A 20117-nucleotide genomic window follows, 5' to 3' on the forward strand; every position below is an offset into this window, starting at 1 on the left:
CATCTAGCTGGAGGAGAACTCCGAATGAGGGGCAACCTTGGCTTTCACCTTTGACACTGCCAGGACACAACTCCTGGACACGCTTCTCACTTGCCTTGTTCCTTGTGGGGAAACAAATCCCATGTCATTTCCTGACCATTTCTGAGTCCTCCTTGGGCACCAACATTCACAAGGGGGACAGTTTGCACCATCCTGCCCTTTCATATCCCCAGGAAGGTGGGCTAAAGCTCACCCTACCCTCCCACCCAGCCCAGAACTTTCCATGTGTGCAAAAGTTCAACTGGGAGTCTGTAGCCTCAGCTCCAGAACACAAACACTCAAGGCTTCTGGTTGCCTGTTTTGGATTTTTAATCTTGACGTTCCCATTCTGAGAAAGCAAATGGGAATGACAGTCTTTAAAAATGTCTAGGCAAAAATTCAACCAAAACGATTGCAAAAAACTGAACTACCCTGAACTCAGGCAAGCTTTAAATTAATTTCTTCATTATTTAAAGAAAAAGGTAGTTGTACTTAACTGCTCACTGTAATTAACCCAATAACCTAGGCTACCCTCAGAGGGACCCCTACTCCTCTGACAATACCCCCAAAAGGCAACCCCAAGGAAACATGCCCAGGTGCTGTGCGCAGTGGATGCTCAGTTGGCACTTATGAGGGCTCCCATCCCCACCCCCAAGGGCTGCCAGAGGATCTGTCTAGAATGCTAGTCTGAGTGTGTGACCTCCCCCGGTTATAATCCTGTAATTGTTTCCCACAGCTCTTGAGATCCCACCCACTGCTGAACTAGGGTCACTATGTTCCAGGCCCTGCTCAGCTCTTCATGTTCATAAACTCCCCAATCCCCATCCAGTGTCCCAATCATGCTTAACACCCGTGGCTTCCCAACGATTTTTGATTATACATCCTGGAAGTGACCTGGAAGGCAGAGAATCTGTGTTGGATTCTAAGTGTAGCTACAGGTGCTCCAGCAGTCAGCTTGGGCATTGGGTAATGTGAGGATGAAGAACTTGAACCCGAATCAAGGTGGACTGAGAGAATGCTCACGAAGTCAAGATTCTGCTCAGAAATTTGGGGTTTGCTCTATCCCAGAGGTAAATAAATGTCCATTCAAGATCCTAAGTGTCTAACCCAAAGAGCTAAGATGTTATGCTGCAGCACATAGGTGACATTAGGGCTGCTGGTGCATTTTGTGTGGCCTAGTCTCATCTCGTTAAGCCTACATCTTAACACTGGAGAATTTCACATTCACATCTACATTTCTACTTTCTTTTTAAAAATCAGAAGATCTGTAACATAAGGCACAAAATCTTGTATAGCAAAAACTGGACGTGTCACTACCCTCCACAGGAGCAGCAAGTGGGCTCCAGCCAGACGCAGCCCCATACGGTCACCTGCGCACACGTAGACATTACACCCAAGGAGCTTCACTCAGCTTCACTTCCACCAGGCCCAGCCTGAGAGCATGTCTGCAATCGTTTTAGCCTGAAAAATGTTTAAAGCCTGTGGTAGAGGGTGGTGCCTGTGGCTCAGTGAGTAATGCGCCAGCCCCATATACCGAGGGTGGTGGGTTCAAACCCAGCCCCGGCCAAATTGCAACAAAAAAATAGCCAGGCGTTGTGGTGGGCGCCTGTAGTCCCAGCTACTCGGGAGGCTGAGGCAGGAGAATCACGGAAGCCCAAGAGCTGGAGGTTGCTGTGAGTCCTGTGTACATCATGGCACTCTACTGAAGGCGGTAAGGTGAGACTCTGTCTCTACGAAAAAAAAAAAAAAAAAGCCTGTGATAGAAAGAATGCTAACACTGGGCTCTGACTGGGAGTGCCACATCTCACCTCTGGGATAAGGCAAGAAAAAGGCCCTGAGCTACCTTCCAGCATCTCTCTCTTCCCTTGGCATGATGATGTTGGGGACCACATGTTAGAATGCAGGCCACACAAAAGAAGTCGCAGCTATAAAGGACTAGACTGCCTGAGAGAACAAGAAAAGCCACTGAGATTTCAGGGTTTGTTTGTTACTATAGCATAGCATGGCTTATCATGACCAATATGAGCGTATTGGCCAAAACCATATCTTACTCATGCAGTTTACTTATTATCATGTAATAATAAGACTTAAAATTCTTTGCACTGTAGTCATGAGTATACCCATTTAGCAAGTAATGCGAACATTGGGCAATACCCGGAGTGGAACTCCACGGTGACGGTCACCGTTCCTTCCCCTGGCCAGTGCCTCTTATAGTCTCCTGGTTGGAGGGATACCACTGACTCTGCCCCAGGAGTCTCAGGAAAGGGCATACCAAGGCACCCCTTCCTGACCAGTCATTTCTTTTTTTTTTTTTTTTTTTGTAGAGACAGAGTCTCACTTTACCGCCCTCGGTAGAGTGCTATGGCGTCACACGGCTCACAGCAACCTCCAGCTCTGGGGCTTACGCGATTCTCCTGCCTCAGCCTCCCGAGCAGCTGGGACTACAGGCGCCCACCACAACGCCTGGCTATTTTTTTTGTTGCAGTTTGGCCGGGGCTGGGTTTGAACCCACCACCCTCGGTATATGGGGCCGGCGCCCTATTCACTGAGCCACAAGCGCCACCCCAGAGTCATTGCTTGTGCACCTGCACTTCAGGAACATTGCAGTCGATTTCCCAAGCATCCATGCCAACCTTCTGAAATATGTTGATATGTAAATTAATAAAGCAGGATGCAACACTAAAAACCAGTAATCCTCACTCAATCAATATTTCTAGATGGTGACATTTAGATGCTGATTATACCCTATAGCTAAACTTCCCATATAAATGAGATATGTACTCAGCAAACAGCAAGAAAATATTTGTAAAGGATAAAAGGGAGGGAGAAAAAATAAAGCTACATATATACACCTTACTGCCCCCTACACATCATGTTCAGTAACTCCTTATTCTTCCTTGGAATGGACCTCATTCAGTCATACACAAACATTAAAAGACAGGTGAAAACAAGAACCATGAATGGATTAATGAATTATGGTACATGTATACCATGGAATACTATGCAGCGTTAAAAAAGATGGAGACTTTACCTCTTTCATGTTTACATGGATGGAGCCGGAAAATATTCTTCTTAGTAAAGTATCTCAGGAATGGAAAAAAAAGTATCCAATGTACTCAGTACTACTATAAAACCAATTTACAATCACTCACACTTTCATATGAAAGATGAATCACAACTATAGCCCAGGATGAAGGAGGGAAGGGGCAGGCGTTTGGAAGGGAGGGGGGTGGTTTGATAGAGGGCGGGTTAATGGTGGGGCCACACCTATGGAGCATATTGCAAGGGTCCAAGTTAAATCTATCAAGTATTGAACACAAATGTCTTAACACTGTGATTAAGTAAATGAGGTGAAAGCTATGTTAATTAGGAGGATGCAAGCACTCCAATTTGTAAAAATAATCAACACATTGAATCCTACAGAGGCATAAATGTATTCATGATCTATGTATATATGACTTAATAAAAAAAAACTAAAGGCAAAAAAAGAAATGATAAATGTGTGAGATGATGGATACCCCAAGTACTCTGATTTGATTTTGTCACATTTTATGCCTGTACCAAAACATCACATATCCCTTGTAAAGATATACAACTACTATGCATGCACAATAATTAAAAATTTAAAAAGTTAGGCGGCGCCTGTAGCTCAAAGGAGTAGGGCCCCGGCCCCATACACCAGAGGTGGCGGGTTCAAACCCGGCCCTGGCCAAAAATTGCAAAGAAAAAAAAAAAAGGTTAAAAAGAAAAAGAAGAAAACCAGACCCAGGCACTCCACAAAAGAGATCTAAAAATAACTACAAGGGCAGGCTGTAAATAGCAAATATTTCACGTACCAAGAAGAAATTTTGCATATTTTTATTTTTAAGAAAGTGTATTCACTCCTTCAAAATCTCACTGGGACTTAACGCAAAAACTTCCATAGTTTAGATTTGACAGATCAGAACTTTAAAACAGAACCAGCCATCAAGAATTGCCTATGTACCCATAGGCAACAGACAGCCTTCCACCAGATTCTGTGGTTAGTATCAGTGGCAGAAAGGAATCAGGAGGGAAATGGTTTGGCAGTGAGGTTTGTAATAATTGTATAATAATCAAACACAATTTCTTTCTTTCAAAACAAGGTAGAGGGCAGCGCCTGTGGCTCAAGGTAGTGGGGCGCCGGCCCCATATGCCAGAGGTGGCAAGTTCAAACCCAGCTCCCGCCAAAAACTGCAAAAAAAAAAAAGGTAGAAAAAGCAGAAGTCATTGATTTAGTTATGAGTTGCTGCATAGCAACACACGTCTGTTGTCTCACAGTTTCTATGGGTCAGGAGCTCAAATCTAACTTACCTATGTTATTGTTCTGACTCAGGATCTCTCAAGAGGTCTCTCTCAGACATCTCATCTGAAGGCACAATGGATGATGGGGTGGGAATCCACTTCCAAGCTCACCTGCAAAGGTGAAAGTTGAACTTGGACCTCACTTACACAACTCTTCAAACACAACAAGTGATTAGGCCAAGAGGGATGGACAGAATCAGCAGTATCCTAGAGAAGGCCACAGAACCTGACAATGACTGTGTGTGTCTGGGTGTGAGAGAGAGAGAAAGAAAGAGAGAGAGAGATCAGATACCTACTTTGTGCTGCCTATTGAAATTTCCATTGTGACTCCAATAAATACCATCCCTCTTTTCTCTGCACTCAAATTCTGAAAAGTTGAGCCATAGGGCGGCGCCTGTGGCTCAGTGAGTAGGGCGCCGGCCCCATGTGCCGAGGGTGGCGGGTTCAAACCCAGTCCCGGCCAAACTGCAACCAAAAAATAACCGGGCATTGTGGCGGGCGCCTGTAGTCCCAGCTACTCCGGAGGCTGAGGCAAGAGAATCGCTTAAGCCCAGGAGTTGGAGGTCGCTGTGAGCCGTGTGACGCCACACACTCTACCCGAGGGCGGTACAGTGAGACTCTGTCTCTACAAAAAAAAAAAGAAAAGTTGAGCCATAAAGAGTAAAGATGGCGACTAGAATAGCATCTCTCTCCCACCGAAGGTGAGGTAGAGGACACGGCCTAGTGGGAGAGCACAGGGAGCCTGCGGGGGGATTCCCGTATTAGCCAGACAAATCCACTCAGGAATTCCCCCCCTTCCCAGTAGTCTCGCTCCCAAGCAGAAGAATCCAGAGCTGGACAGAACATAGCCAGCTGATCGTCCCAAATTCACTGATGGGAAAAGTTTTCTCCACTTACCCAGGGGTGGAGTGAGCAAAATGGAGACAGAGGCCAGTAGTTCAACTGCCTCCTTACTCACAAAAACCCAGGACACTGTGTGAACACAGTCCACACTGATCCGATGTGGGGAAAACTTCAGGCCCCGTGTCGGAAATAGGAAAACACAGACTAACTCTACAGCCAGTGACTCCAATACCCTTGCTCATGTTTATTTAGGAACAAATTTAAAATGTTCTTTCTTTTTTTTTTTTTTTTTGTAGAGATAGAGTCTCACTGTACCGCCCTCAGTAGAGTGCCGTGGCATCACAACTCACAGCAACCTTCAGCTCCTGGGCTTACGCGATTCTCTTGCCTCAGCCCCCACAGCAGCTGGGACTACCGGTGCCCGCCACAACGCCTGGCTATTTTTTTTTGTTGTTGCAGTTTGGCCGGGGCCGGGTTTGAATCCGCCACCCTCAGTATATGGGGCCAGCGCCCTACTCACTGAGCCACAGGCGCCACCCTAAAATGTTTGATTTTGGGGCGGCGCCTGTGGTTCAGTGAGTAGGACATCAGCCCCATATACGGAGGGTGGTGGGTTCAAACCCAGCCCCGGCCAAGGCCAAACTGCAACAAAAAAATAGCTGGACGTTGTGGTGGGCACCTGTGGTCCCAGCTGCTCAGGATGCTGAGGCAGGAGAATCACCTAAGCCCAGGAGTTGGACGTTGCTGTGAGCTGTGATCCTATGGCACTCTACGAGGGTGATAAAGTGAGACTCTGTCTCTAAAAAAAATAATAATAAATAAATAAATAAATAAATAATGTTCTTTGATTTCAAGGCCACACCCCTGCTTTCCTGGGGCTCTGGTGCAATCAGGCATGAGCTGTGGACAGTTCATAGAAAAGGTCGCAGGGGGCAGGGCAGGGTAGATGCAGGCAGACAGGGAAGACAGTTAGAGCCCCTTTTTGACGTCCCTGAGCTGTCACCTGGGGAGCACTGCGATCCTCATTCTGCCAACCAGCAAACAGACCGGGATTGCCTAAGTGATGTGACCCAAGGCACACAGAGAGAAGATGGCAGAGCAGGGGTCCCATCCCCCAGTACCTTGGGCTGGTCTTTCCCTTTCAAACCTCTCTGTAACTTTCCCACAGCGACACTGGTGCTCCTGGACAGAGAAGATCCTCCGAGGGAGAGACAAGGGAAACACCGCAGAGGGCCCTTTGTGGCCCCGGGGACAGTGGCCCCAGCACATCACCCCCACTGACCACAGCAGCAGGACCCTCCACAGTGGAGTAGTGGAGAATCCCGCCGTGGCACAGAGGAACTTTGGAGAATGTTGTCCTCTAGCACTGGTGTGGGAGCCGGCTTACTGCCCTTCCCCAGGGCCACCCCGACCGGACTGTCACCTCCTTGGTTTCCTTGGCTTCCCAGGCTGCGCCCCATCCCTGCTGCCCCGCTGCCCTCGCATCCTCCGAGGATGGCCTGAGAAGCCTCTGGACCATCCCTCAAGCTCCACGACTTATCCTGCCGCAAAAAGAGGCCAAATGGGATGGGATGTGCCCTGTCTCACCCAATGGCCATTTCCAGTGGTCTCCGTGTCTGGTGGCCTCCCTGTCCCCACACCTGCACCAGGAGCACATCAAGCCCCCCTGCCCTTTCACTGAGCCCGAGGCCCCCACAAGAGAACCCCACCAAGCCAGGGCTCCGGCCTCTAAGCCTCCCTCTGGGCGTGTTCTCCTCTGGACACCTTCACCCCACCTGGGGGGTCCTGGTGCCTGAAGCCAAGTCCTCCATCTGCAGCCCGGAGACACAGGGACACAGAGCAGGGACAACCCTCCCTCCAGGAAATCAAAGCCCTGGGCCAAAGGCTTGCTTCACCCCCTCGAGGCTACAGTTTTTTCTCCTGATCACCCAAACTCTCAAACTTCTTTTCCTCCCTGAATGGCCCCCGTTCCTCCTTTTCATCTTCCCTGGCCGTGCACCTGCCCTGTCCTCCTGTAGCACTCTGCCCAGAGCTACCGGTGCCTTTCTAGACTCCAACTCCCTGGCTGCTCCCAGCGTTCTTCTCCCTTGCTCTCTCCTTATATTTTGAGCCCAGTCCCCACTCCTGCCCAGCTGTGTGATCACTTCTGGAAATCATTTATTCATTTAGTGAAGACTTACTGAGCACCTCCTCGGTGCCACACACAAGTATAAGGCTGGGACAGAGCAGGCCATGACACATGCCAGTCCCTGACCTCAGAGGCATCACATTCTGGTCACGGAAGGTAAGGAAAAGCAGAAAGGAACAAGAAGATGTCACCTGATATTGAGTACAGTGAAGGAGAACGGAGGATGACGTGGAAATGAGGAGGTACCAAGATGGGACAGTCACGGAAGCCTTCTCTGAGAGGTGATGTTTGAACTGAGATAGAAACGGTACAAGAGAGGAAGCCATGAGGCCCGGGGACAAACAAATCCAGGAAAGAAACAGCCAGGGCAGGGATGACTTGAGGAAGAAGCCTGACACAGGGAGGGTCACAGAAGCGGCAGCGCAGCCTGAGTGACCGAGAAGGACAGGGACAAGGGCAAGCACCGCGTCAAGTGAGCGTATGGACCCGAGTAAGGGACAAGAGGCGGGAGGAGAAGAGATGGTGTGCTGGCAGGGACCACAGGGAAACAGCACGACGTGGGCAGAAACACATCGTGAGGGGCTGAGAAGCACTGTTAGGAAGAGACAGAGGGAGGTGGTTAGGACAGATGTGGGGATGGGTTCAGGAAGACAGAAACATATGTACAGAGCCAGGTCATGGGGGTGTGGATCACAGAAGACACGGGCAGCTTCCAGATTGCGTGTGGGCAGGGATGATGATAATGCAAAAGACGTGAACAGAGCAAGATCACACGTGGGTATGGATGAAAGTAAGAAAGAAAGTGATGGATAGGTTTAGAGCAGATCACGTGCATGTATTAATCACTGTCAGAAAGTCACGGGCAGGGCCAGATCACAGGTAGGTATGGATCCTATTAAGAGCGTCGGGGGCGGCGCCTGTGGCTCAAGGAGTGGGGCGCTGGTCCCATATGCCAGAGGTGGCGGGTTCAAACCTAGCCCTGGCCAAAAACCAAAAAAAAAAAAAAAGAGCGTCGGTTATGGGCAAGTAAATGGCTGGTAGGAATCACAGTAAGATAGAAAGAGATGAGTAGAAACCATACCATGTGCGGGTGTGGATCTCAGGAAGAAAAAAGGAGATAAGCAGAGTTAGATGAACTCACGTGTGTGTGTTTGGATCACTGTAATATGGAGAGAGACAGGTATAAGCAGAGGAAATATGAGCGTGGATCACAGTAAAAAAGGAAGGAGAGGGGCAGGGGCCAGATCACTGGTGGGGGTGGATTATAGAAAGATGGACAGTGATGGGCTGAGCCCATCAAGGGAAAGTGGAAAAGACAGAAAGGTCCAGACTGTGTGTGGATGTGGATCACAGGAACATGGAGAGAGATGAGCAGGGTAAGAGTAGACCAACTGGGTGGAAGGATCATAGATAGTCAAAAAGAGGAGGGCAGGGGTGAGTTCCCAGGTGGTGTGGATCACAGGGAGACAGAAAGAAAAGAGCAGAAGCAGATCATGTGCATGCATGGATCACAGTTAGGTAGCAAGGCATGGGTAGGGTTAGGCTAGATCATACGGGATCGCATTAAGAAAGAAAGAGGCAGTGGCGCCTGTGGCTCAGTGAGTAGGGCGCCGGCCCCATATACCGAGGGTGGCGGGTTCAAACCCAGCCCCGGCCAAATTGCAACAAAAAAATAGCCAGGCGTTGTGGCGGGCGCCTGTAGTCCCAGCTGCTCTGGAGGCTGAGGCAAAAGAATTGCGTAAGCCCAGGAGCTGGAGGTTGCTTTGAGTCCTGTGACGTCATGGCGCTCTACCAAGGGTGGTAAAGTGAGACTCTGTCTCTACTAAAAAAAAAAAAAAAAAAAAGAAAAGAAAGAAAGAGATGGGCAGAGCCAGATCACGTGTCAAAGCAAGGATCACAATTAGACAGAAAGTCATGGGCAAGGCCAAACTGTACATGGGTATAGATCAAAGTAAGAATGGAAAAGATAAGTCAAGTGAGATTATATCACATGTGTGTAGATTATAGAACATGTGGGCAGGAGTGATATTATGTATGAGAATGGATCACAGGGAGATAGAAAGAGATGGGTAGAGTTAGACCATGTATGTGTTGGATCTCAGAAATATAGAAGAGATGAGTAGGGTCAAATCATGTGTGGGTGTGGATCTCAGGAAGACAGTAAGAAATGGGCAGAGGTAGATCATGTGTGGGTATAGATCATAGGGAGACAGTATCAAATGTTTACAGTCAGATGATGTGTCAGTCTGGATCCTACAAAAAGAAAAATGGAAAGCTAGAGCCAGCTCATGTGTGGTTATGGACCTCCGGAAGACAGAAGAACATGGGCAAAGACAGATCGTGTGGGCATCTGGATCACAAGAGGACAGGCAGTGAAGGGCAGAGCCAAGTCACATGTGGATAGAGGGCACAGGAATACAGAAAGTGATGTGTAGAGCTAGATCATGCATGTGTTATGCCTCAGAAAGACAGAAACAGATAGTCAGAGCCAGAACATGTGTGGATCCAGTCTCAGGAGTATAGATAGAGCCAGGAGGAGCCAGAAAATGTGTGGGTGTGAATCTCAAGAGAAAAGGTGGACATAGACAGAGCCAGATCTTGTGTGGGTTTGGGTCCCATACAGACAGAAAGAGATGGCAGAGCCAGATCACGAGTGAGTGTGGATCTCGGGAAGACAGACATACATGAGTAGCACAAATCACACGTGGGTGTGACTCACAGGAAGACAGAGATAAGTAGAGCTGGTTCGTATGTGGGCACTGATCACAGGAAGACAGAAAGAGATAGATAGAGCCAGGTCATGTGTGGGTGCTGATTACAGGAAGATAGAACCAGATGGTTAGAGCCCAATTATGTGTTGGTGTGGACTTTTGGAAAAGGAAACTAGGGATGTGAGGGCAATCTGGCTGTGACATCTGTCACCCCATTGATCGCCAGGGTTGATTCGGCTGATCTGGCTGGCTAGGCGGGTGTCCCCTTCCTCCCTCACCGCTCCATGTGCATCCCTCCCGAAGCTGCCCACTGGGTCAAAGAGGACGACCTTCCCCAATAGAGGAGGACCATTCTTCGGTCAAGGGTATCCTAGTAGCTGCGCTCCCCTGCTAGAACCTCCAAACAAGCTCTCAAGGAAAAGGAAACTAGATAGGCAGAGCCAGATCATGTGTGGGTACAGATTTTAAGAAGTCAGAATGAGATTGGCATAGCCACGTCAATGTGTGGGCACATATCACAGGAAGACAGGAGGCGATGGACTGAGCCAGTTCACAGGTGGATATGGATCTCAGGAAGACAGAAACTTATGGGCAGGGCCACGTCACATGTGAGTATGCAGCAGAGAAAGACAGAAAGAGATGGACCTGGAAAAGGCCCTGTACTGGTGTGTTTCACTGTAATTTACAAAGGAAGAGGCAGAGACCAGAGCATGTGTCCATATGGATTATGAGAAAAGATAGGGAGTGGCAGAGACCAAATCATTTGTGGTTATGGATCACAGGACATCAAAAAGTGATGGGTCGGGCGGCGCCTGTGGCTCAGTCGGTAGGGCGCCAGCCCCATATGCCGAGGGTGGCGGGTTCAAACCCAGCCCCGGCCAAACTGCAACAAAAAATAAAAATAGCCGGGCGTTGTGGCGGGCGCCTGTAGTCCCAGCTACTCAGGAGGCTGAGGCAAGAGAATCGCTTAAGCCCAGGAGTTGAAGGTTGCTGTGAGCTGTGTGAGGCCACGGCACTCTACCGAGGGCCATAAAGTGAGACTCTGTCTCTACAAAAAAAAAAAAAAGTGATGGGTCGGGCGGCGCCTGTGGCTCAACGGGTAGGGCGCCGGTCCCATATGCCGGAGGTAGCGGGTTCAAGCCCAGCCCCGGCCAAAAATTAAAAAAAAAAAAAAAAGTGATGGGTCAGGATGGGTTACGTGTCACTATGGATCAAAGGAAGAAAGGATAGGTGGTTAGATCTGTATCATTTGTAGCTTTGGATCACAGTGAGAGATAAAATATTGGTGCTGACAGATCATGTACAGATTTCTTTTGCCACGTACAGATTACATGGTAAAAGAAAGATCATATGTGGGAATGGGTCATTAGATGACTGAATGAGACGGGCAGGGACACATCATGTGTTGGTAAAGATCACAGTAATTTAGAAGTGGAAGGACAGGTCCAGACCACATGTTGGTATACATAAGAGGAGAGAGAGTCTTAGACACTAGTTCATCCCTTAGTATTGATTATAGGAAGACAGAAATAAATGGGCAGAGCCACTCTGTGTGTTCGTATGAATCAAATTCAGAAAGAGATGGAGCAGAGTCCATATCTTATATGGGAATTCAACATGATACAATTCATATACATAACAAAAAACACTTGTACCCCCCTAAATATTTTTTTGTTTTGTTTTGTTTTTGAGACAGAGTCTCAAGCTGTCACTCTGAGTGGAGTGCTGTGGCATCACTGCTCACAGCAACCTCAAACTCTTGGGCTTAAGCGGTCCTCTTGACTCAGCCTCCCAAGTAGCTGGGACCACAGGCACCTGCCACAATGCCCGGCTATTTTTGATTATAGTTGTCATTGTTGTTTGGTCGGCCCAGGCTGGATTTGAACCCGCCGGCTCCTGTGTATGTGGCTGGCACCTTAGCCGCTTGAGCTATAGGCGCCCAGCCTCCCTAAATGTTTTGAAATAAAATTTAAAAAGAAAGATATAGGCTCGACACCTGTAGCTCAAGCTGCTAAGGCACCAGCCACATTCACCAGAGCTGGCGGGTTCAAATCCAGCCTGGGTCCACCAAACAACAATGACGGCTGCAACCAAAAAATAGCCAGGCATCGTGGCAGGCACCTGTAGTCCCAGCTAATTGGGAGGTGGAGGCAGGAGAATTGCTTGAGCCCAGGAGTTGGAGGTTGCTGTGAGCTGTGGATGCCACGGCACTCTACCCAGGGCAACAGCTTGAGGCTCTCTCTCAAAAAAAAAAGGGGGTGGTGGTGCCTGTGGCTCAGTGAGTAGGGTGTTGGCCTTATATACAAAGGGTTTTAGAATGGGTACAGGTGAAACCTACTAAATGCAGAATACAAATGTCTACATGCAATAACTAAGAAAATGCCACGAAGGCTACGTTGAACAGTTTGATGAGAATATTTCAGATTGTATATGAAACCAGCACATTGTACCCCTTGATTGCACTAATGTACACAGCTATGATTTAACAATAATTAAAAAAAAATTAAAATAAAAGAAAGATATAGGCAGACCAGATGATTTGTGGATATGGACCATAGGAAGCCTGTAAGAAATGGGTAGAGCCAGATCATGTGTTAGTATGGATCACAGGTAGACAGAGATTTGCAGGGCCAGGTAAACCCTGTGTCAGTTCGTGGTCAGATAATTAAGTTCACAATCTCATCCTAGAAAAAGTGCTATACAGTCATGTTAGAGGTATTCCCTTTGGGAAGCTATGCACCAATGCCAGTGCCTAACCTACCCTTCAAAGTAATTTTGGAACTCTTTTTCTAGAATGGCCGTCAGACCATTGGACAAGATTTGACAAATAAGTTCAAAAACTTGTCCTAGAAAAAGTGCTTTGAAGGGTGGATTGGGTGCCAGTAAGGACAGATATTATGTGGGTATGAAAATCAGAAAGAGAGAAAATAGCAGAGATCAGATCATTTCTGGATAAGGATCACAGAAGGACTGAAAGAGATGGGCAGAGGCACAATTAATGTCCGGGTGTGGACAATAGTAAGAAAGAAAGATATGGGCAGAAATTGTGCCATGTTAGGTATGGATCACAGGAAGACAGAATGAAAAGGGCAGAGCCATATTACATGTGGATGTGGATCATAGGAAGACCAAATCATATGCGTGGGTGGATCATGTTTAGACCAAAAGAGATGGGTAAGGGTCAGTTCATGGTTGGGTGTGGATTGCAATAAGACAGAAAGGTATGAGCAGCCAATGCTATCATACAGGTTTGAATCACAGGCCCACAGAAAGGGATCGGCACAGATAGTGTATGTATGAATCATAGGCATAAGGAAATGAGCAGGGCCAGATCAAGTATAAGTATGGATCACAGAAAGAAGGGAAGAAATGGGTGGGACTTGGCGCCTGTGGCTCAAGTGGCTAAAGCGCCAGCCACATACACCTGAGCTGGCAGGTTCGAATCCAGCCCAGGCCCGCCAAACAACAATGACGGCTGCAACCAAAAAATAGCCGGGCATTGTGGCGGGTGCCTGTAGTCCCAGCTACTTGGGAGGCGGAGGCAAGAGAATGGCTTGAGCCCAGGAGTTGGAGGTTGCTGTGAGCTGTAATGCCATGGCACTCTACCCAGGGCGACAGCTTGAGGCTCTGTCTCAAAAAAAAAGAAAAGAAAAGAAAGAAAGAAAGAAAAGAAAAAAAGAAATGGGTGGGTTAGACCAGATCCTATGTAAGGAGGGATCACAGTGAGACAGAAATAGATGGGCAGGGCCAGATTACGTGTGCATATGGATTACAGAAAAAAGAAAGAAACTAGTAGGGGTAGACCAGATTACATATGTGGGTGGGTCACAGTTGGACCAAGATGGGCAGGGCCAGATCAAGTGTGGGTATGGATCTTGGTTAGACCGAGAGAGATTGGCAGGGACAAATTATGTGTGAATATGGATCACAGTAGGAAAGAAAGGCATGGGGCAGGGCCCAGATCACCTGTGGGAATAGATTATTGTAGAACAGAAAATGAGGGACTGGGAACGGTACATGGGCAGATATATATTAGACTAAGAAAGAAAGATGTGGGCTGGGAGAATATCACATATAGGTGTGGATCATGGCAAGACAGAAAGAGAAGTGTAGGCCAGATTATGTGTGGGTGTGAAACAGTAAGAAAGAAAGGGATGGGTAGAAAAGTAGGCTGTATCATGGGTGTGTATGGATCACAGTTAGAGAGGGACAGGGATGATATTGTGTGTAGGTTTCAGTTACAGGAAGACTTAAGGAGGTGGTCTGAACCAATGCATGAGTGATCATGTACCACAATGACACAGAAATATATGGGTGAGGTTACATGGGATCATGCTTGTGTATGGATCACAGTTAGAAAGTCTTCGTATTAACCTGGATGGAAGTGGAAGACATTATTCTTAGTAAAGCATCACAAGAATGGAGAAGCATGAATCCTATGTACTCAATTTTGATATGAGGACAATTAATGACAATTAAGGTTATGGGGGGGAAGCAGAAAGAGGGACGGAGGGAGGGGGGTGGGGCCTTGGTGTGTGTCACACTTTATGGGGGCAAGACATGATTGCAAGAGGGACTTTACCTAACAATTGCAATCAGCGTAACCTGGCTTATTGTACCCTCAATGAATCCCTAACAATAAAAAAAATAATAATAATAAAGGGAAAAATAAAAAAATAAAGAAAAGAAAGAGAGGGACAGGGTCAGATTGTGAGTTGTATGGATCCCAGGAAGATCTGCAGAGGTGGGCGGGGACAGGTCCTGTTTTGGTATGGATCAGTAATTTTTTTTTTTTTTTTTTTTCAGTTTTTGGCCAGGGCTGAGTTTGAACCTGCCACCTCTGGCATATGGGGCCAACGCCCTATTCCTGTGAGCCACAGGCGCTGCCCTGGATCAGTAATTTTAATGGAGAGGGACAAGGAGCAGACTGCATGTGAATAATTACCATAATAAGACAGAGAGTGGTAGAAACCAGATCTCTTCTGGATATTGATCACAGGAAGACAGAAAGGGAGGGGCACAGCCGGATCACATGTATGTATGGATCACAAGAAGAAAGAAAGAGATGGGGCATGGTCCAGATTGCACGGATGTGGGTAAGGATATGTTTCACACCCACAATAGTCCAAAATACTGGACTTTACCTAACAAACACAAACAATGTAACTTAATTATATGTATCCCTATATTAATCTGAAAAATAAAATATAATGAAATGAAATGAAATGAAATAAAAAGGATCATAGCAAAACAGGAGATGGCACAGGCAGGCCATCGGTGGGGTGGACCACAGCAGGTCAGACTGATGTGCAGTACCAGATCACGTGGGTTAGTGTAGGCCAACAGGAGTTATAAAGCACAATGTGTAGCCAGTGGTAGTCAGAGCAGTGAAATGAAAGTTTAGTTTAAAAATATCCTTTGGGGGGCGGCACCTGTGGCTCAAAGGAGTAGGGCGCTGGCCCCATATGTTGGAGGAGGTGGTGGATTCAAACTCAGCCCCGGCCAAAAACTGCAAAAAAAAAAAAAAAAAAAAGATATAAATATATATATATATATCCTACATATATATATATATCCTATATATATATATCCCTTGGGCTAGTTTATGGATGCTGGGATGCAGTGGGCAGGAACAAAAGCAGCAGATAATGGGGGGATGTTGTCACTGTCCAGGGCACAAGTGACTGCCCCGTGAGTGTCAGGGTAGCACAGGAGATGGTGGAAAGATGGGATGTTGTGAGTTTGCTGTTTTTCCATTCAGACTTCTGTTAGAGCCCCTCTTGGATTATCAGAATCCCCCCAAAATTTGTTCTCTGTCACTCTGCTCTTCTCATTCTAGTTTGTAACCCAGAATTTTGTCCAGTGTTAACCTGGGGAGGTTCTCAAGGAAACAGTTCCATATCAGAAATAACTCAACACAAACCACCTGCTTGTCTCTACACTATCATTGAGGAGGCCACAAAGCCTCAATTTCTTGCACCGCCTCTGAAATCCTTGTCCTCCCCAACACTCATTCTCCACATGTCCTCCAGCCTCCCATGTTGTGAACTTACTGATAAACCTGGTCCTTGCCACATTTTCTACCTTACAGCTTTCATCCCACCAGTTAAGCTTCAGCTGTTGTGTGTGCATGGATAAAAACCTAAATATATGTGTGAAGCAGAGAAGGCTGGTTGTTGGCTAATTCAGCTTTCTTGGATTAAAAGCCTCTGGGCTGGGCATGTGACCACCTTGTCACAACACTCCCCAGAGGCTAGGAGTGGCTAAACGGTGATGTGGATGTGATGGCAGGAGTTGGGGCAACCATGCTGGGCCATGAGGTGGAAGCCACATACTGAGGAAAGCTGAACAAAAATCTGAGAGGGCCCCAGATGCCTGATATAAATGGAGCATCTTCAGGCAGCCAGTGCGGAGAGAAGAGAAATGAGTTGCTGTCTTTTGGAAGCTTCTGGATTTGTGGTCTCTCTATTAAAGTAACCACACGCTGTCTCAACTACCGCATTGACAACTGAAGGAGGGAGGGGTGGGCACTTCAGCGATCAGGGCTTTCCTCTCCTCCCCACCCCTGCACCTCAAGGTGGGGTGTTAGCGTCCAAGGCCATTGAGAAAGTGGGAGAGTCAGCACAGGTGCTTGGGGCTCAGACAGGTGCACGGCAGGCAGCAGGGGTGGCAGATCCACACTCGGTGATGAGACTCCTCCCTGAGGGCACCACTAAGAATGCAGGGACTGGGGGTGCGGGGCGGGGAGGGCCGGGAATGCGGGGCGGGCACGCGCACCCCTACGGAGGTGAAGGGGGAGCAGGGAGGAGAATATAAAACTAGAGGCGGGGTGCGCGCCGCGGCGGAAGGAGCGAAGCTCTGGCCCGGCGCGTAGAGGGCGATTACGGGGACGCTGGGCCGGGCACTGGGCTGTGTGAAGTGAGCGCGCTCGCTGGACCCCGGTCCGCGCCATTCCGAGCTAGAAGCAGCAAACTCCCGAGGCCTCATCCCTCTGCCTGGCGGTGGCCACGTCTTGCACTTGGCCAGCTCGGCGCTCAGACCCTCCTGTGTCCCCGCCCTGCCGCCCTTTCCCTAGCCCAGCGGCGGGCTGTTGGTGGAAGCAGCCCCGAAGCAGCCCGAACAAGATCACTCAAGGTGAAGGATAAATCTACCAATAACAGCACTTTGAATGAAAATTTGTTTCCCTGCCACAAACTGAACACTTTTTTTTTTTTTTTTTTTGGTGGGAGCATTGTAACAAACCTAACTTTGTGGCATAGCATCTATGCAAGCTTGAAATCCAAGTAGCACTAAATTTTGTTATTTCATATTTATACAATAAGCTTCCCAGGAGACGTGTCAACATTTTTGGTGAAGAGCTTGAAAGACTTCTTAAGAAGAAATATGAAGGGCACTGGTATCCTGAAAAGCCATACAAAGGATCAGGGTTTAGATGTATCCATGTAGGGGAGAAAGTGGACCCAGTGATTGAACAAGCATCAACAAGAGAGTGGTTTGGACATTGATGATGTTCGTGGCAATCTGCCACAGGATCTCAGTGTTTGGATCGACCCATTTGAGGTTTCCTACCAAATTGGTGAAAAGGGACCAGTGAAGGTGCTTTATGTGGATGATAATAATGAAAATGGATGTGAGTTGGATAAGGAGATCAAAAACAGCTTCAACCCAGAGGCCCAGGTTTTTATGCCCATAAGTGTCCTAGCCTCTTCAGTGTCCAGTTCTCCATCACCTCCCTTTGGTCATTCTGCTGCTGTAAGCCTTACCTTCATGCCCCCGTCCACTCAGCCTTTAACCTTTACCACTGCCACTTTTGCTGCCACCAAGTTTGGCTCTACCAAAATGAAGAATAGTGGCCGTAGCAACAAGGTTGTATGTACTTCTCCTATCAACCTCGGCTTGAATGTGAAGGACCTCTTGAAGCAGAAAGCCATCTCATCCTCAATGCACTCTCTGTATGGGCTTACCCTGGGTAGCCAGCAGCAGCCACAGCAGCAGCCACCATCACTGCAGCAGCAGCAGCAACAGCAGCAGAAAACCTCTGCTCTGTCTCCTAATGCCAAGGAATTTATTTTTCCTAATATGCAGGGTCAAGGTAGTAGTACCAATGGAGTGTTCCCAGGTGATAACCCCCTTAACCTCAGTCCTCTCCAGTACAGTAATGCCTTTGATGTGTTTGCAGCCTATGGAGGCCTGAATAAGAAGTCTTTTGTAGATGGCTTGAATTTTAGCTTAAATAACATGCAGTATTCTAACCAGCAATTCCAGCCTGTTATGGCTAACTAAAAAAAAAAAAAAAAATGTACAAGTTAAAATGAATGGGCCCAAGGGGGATCTTTTGGTCTTTTTTTTTTTTTCCCCTTTTACCTCCTTGAGATTTTTTTTTAAGCTTATAGTAAGGATACATTTAAGCTTGATTACAAAAATAAAACATGCATCATTTTTCATTTGCCAACCAAGCCCAAAGTTATTTTATACTGACAGTATATTTTAAAGTATACTCTCAGATATGGCCTCTTATAGTATTTAAGATATAGCAAGGACATGGCTGATTTTTTTTTATAAAAAATTGGCACTAATAAGTGGGTTTATTGGTCTTTTCTAATTGTATAATTTAATTTTGTACAAAGTTTATAAAATATCAGAGGATATGTATATTGTTTCTATGACATGGTATTGCATTTATATCTTTTTACTACAGTGATCTGTGACAGCAGCAGCTTCGTGTTGTATTTTTTTTATTGAAATTGTAAAATATCCATCTTAAAGACATCAACTATTCTAAAAATTGTGTACAAGATATTCCTTTAGTGGTGGAATTAAAATGTACGAATATTTGCTTTTTAAAAAAGTTTATTTTCTGTTAAAGGTTTAAAGATTTTTGCTATATATTGTGGAAGAAAATGTAATCATAAATATTAATTTTGTACCTATATTGTGTAATACTTGAAAAAACGGTATAAAAGTATTTTGAGTCAGTGTCTTACATGTTAAGAGGGACTGAAATAGTTTATATTAAGTTTGTATTAAAATTCTTTAAAATTAAAAAAAAAGAATGCGGGCAGCGCCTGTGGCTCAGTCGGTAGGGCGCCGGCCCCATATACCGAGGGTGGCGGGTTCAAACCCAGCCCCGGCCAAACTGCAACCAAAAAATAGCCGGGCGTTGTGGTGGGCGCCTGTGGTCCCAGCTACTCGGGAGGCTGAGGCAAGAGAATTGCTTAGGCCCAGGAATTGGAGGTTGCTGTGAGCTGTGTGAGGCCACGGCACTCTACCGAGGGCCATAAAGTGAGACTCTGTCTCTACAAAAAAAAAAAAAAAAAAAAAAAAGAATGCAGGGACTGGGGAAGGGTAGGCTGACAAAAAGAAGACAGGCAAAGAAAGACTCGGGAATGATGAGTAGGAGATGCCTGTGGGTGTGGAGGTGGAAACATTAGTCAATAGTTGGATACACAGGCCAGGAACTCAGGAGAAAGTTCAGGAAGGAAGCCTTGGCTGGCAAGGTCACAATGGGGATGGTTGATTTTGCGGTTGGTGTCTCAAGGTCTCATTATCTTCCAACTTTACGTCCCAGACTGCAGCCTGCACCATGTTTGGACAATTCAGGGTTTTCTGGAGCACAGTAGGTCCTCAATTTTGTGAAAGTTCTATGGATTCCTAAAATGTGTGTGTTGTCTTTTTGAACTTGATGTCTATTAACAATGCCTTTTCCATTACTTCAGTATCTGCCACTTAATTTCACTTACATCTGTCAAAGGCCAAAAGATAAAGTCTTTCATTCCTGCTGCATTTCTGTTAAATTATCCATATGGTCTATCGGGTTTTGCGTTCTCCTGAGTCTATGTAACTGATCACACACAAGATCATGATCTGTATTTGAACCTGTCCCATATAGTGAGTCCTGACACATTGACTGCTTTTTGCCTGTAATTCCACCTCACCTGGACCACTATCATCACTGTGGCATACTTTTTGTTCTCTCACTGATCAATATTTTTGCCCAGCTCTTTATTTTTAATGTTTCATGGAAACGACAAGGTAGGTAAAAGCACATAATTGTTTTAAATATCAATGCTTGAATCTTTTTAATGTGGGATTTA

General features: G+C 46.8%; 1 protein-coding gene across 1 annotated transcript; it reads left to right on the forward strand.

Moving 5' to 3' along the window:
* Positions 1–16971: 16971 nt before the first annotated feature.
* On the forward strand, positions 16972–18532 carry LOC128577693 (protein Tob1-like). Its single transcript, XM_053579972.1, has one exon. It carries the CDS (start codon positions 17707–17709, stop codon positions 18304–18306), a length of 600 nt encoding a protein of 199 aa, XP_053435947.1. The 5' UTR covers positions 16972–17706; the 3' UTR covers positions 18307–18532.
* The last annotated feature ends 1585 nt before the right edge of the window (positions 18533–20117 follow it).

Source organism: Nycticebus coucang, chromosome X (assembly GCF_027406575.1).
Source record: "Nycticebus coucang isolate mNycCou1 chromosome X, mNycCou1.pri, whole genome shotgun sequence".
Classification (NCBI taxonomy): domain Eukaryota; kingdom Metazoa; phylum Chordata; class Mammalia; order Primates; family Lorisidae; genus Nycticebus; species Nycticebus coucang.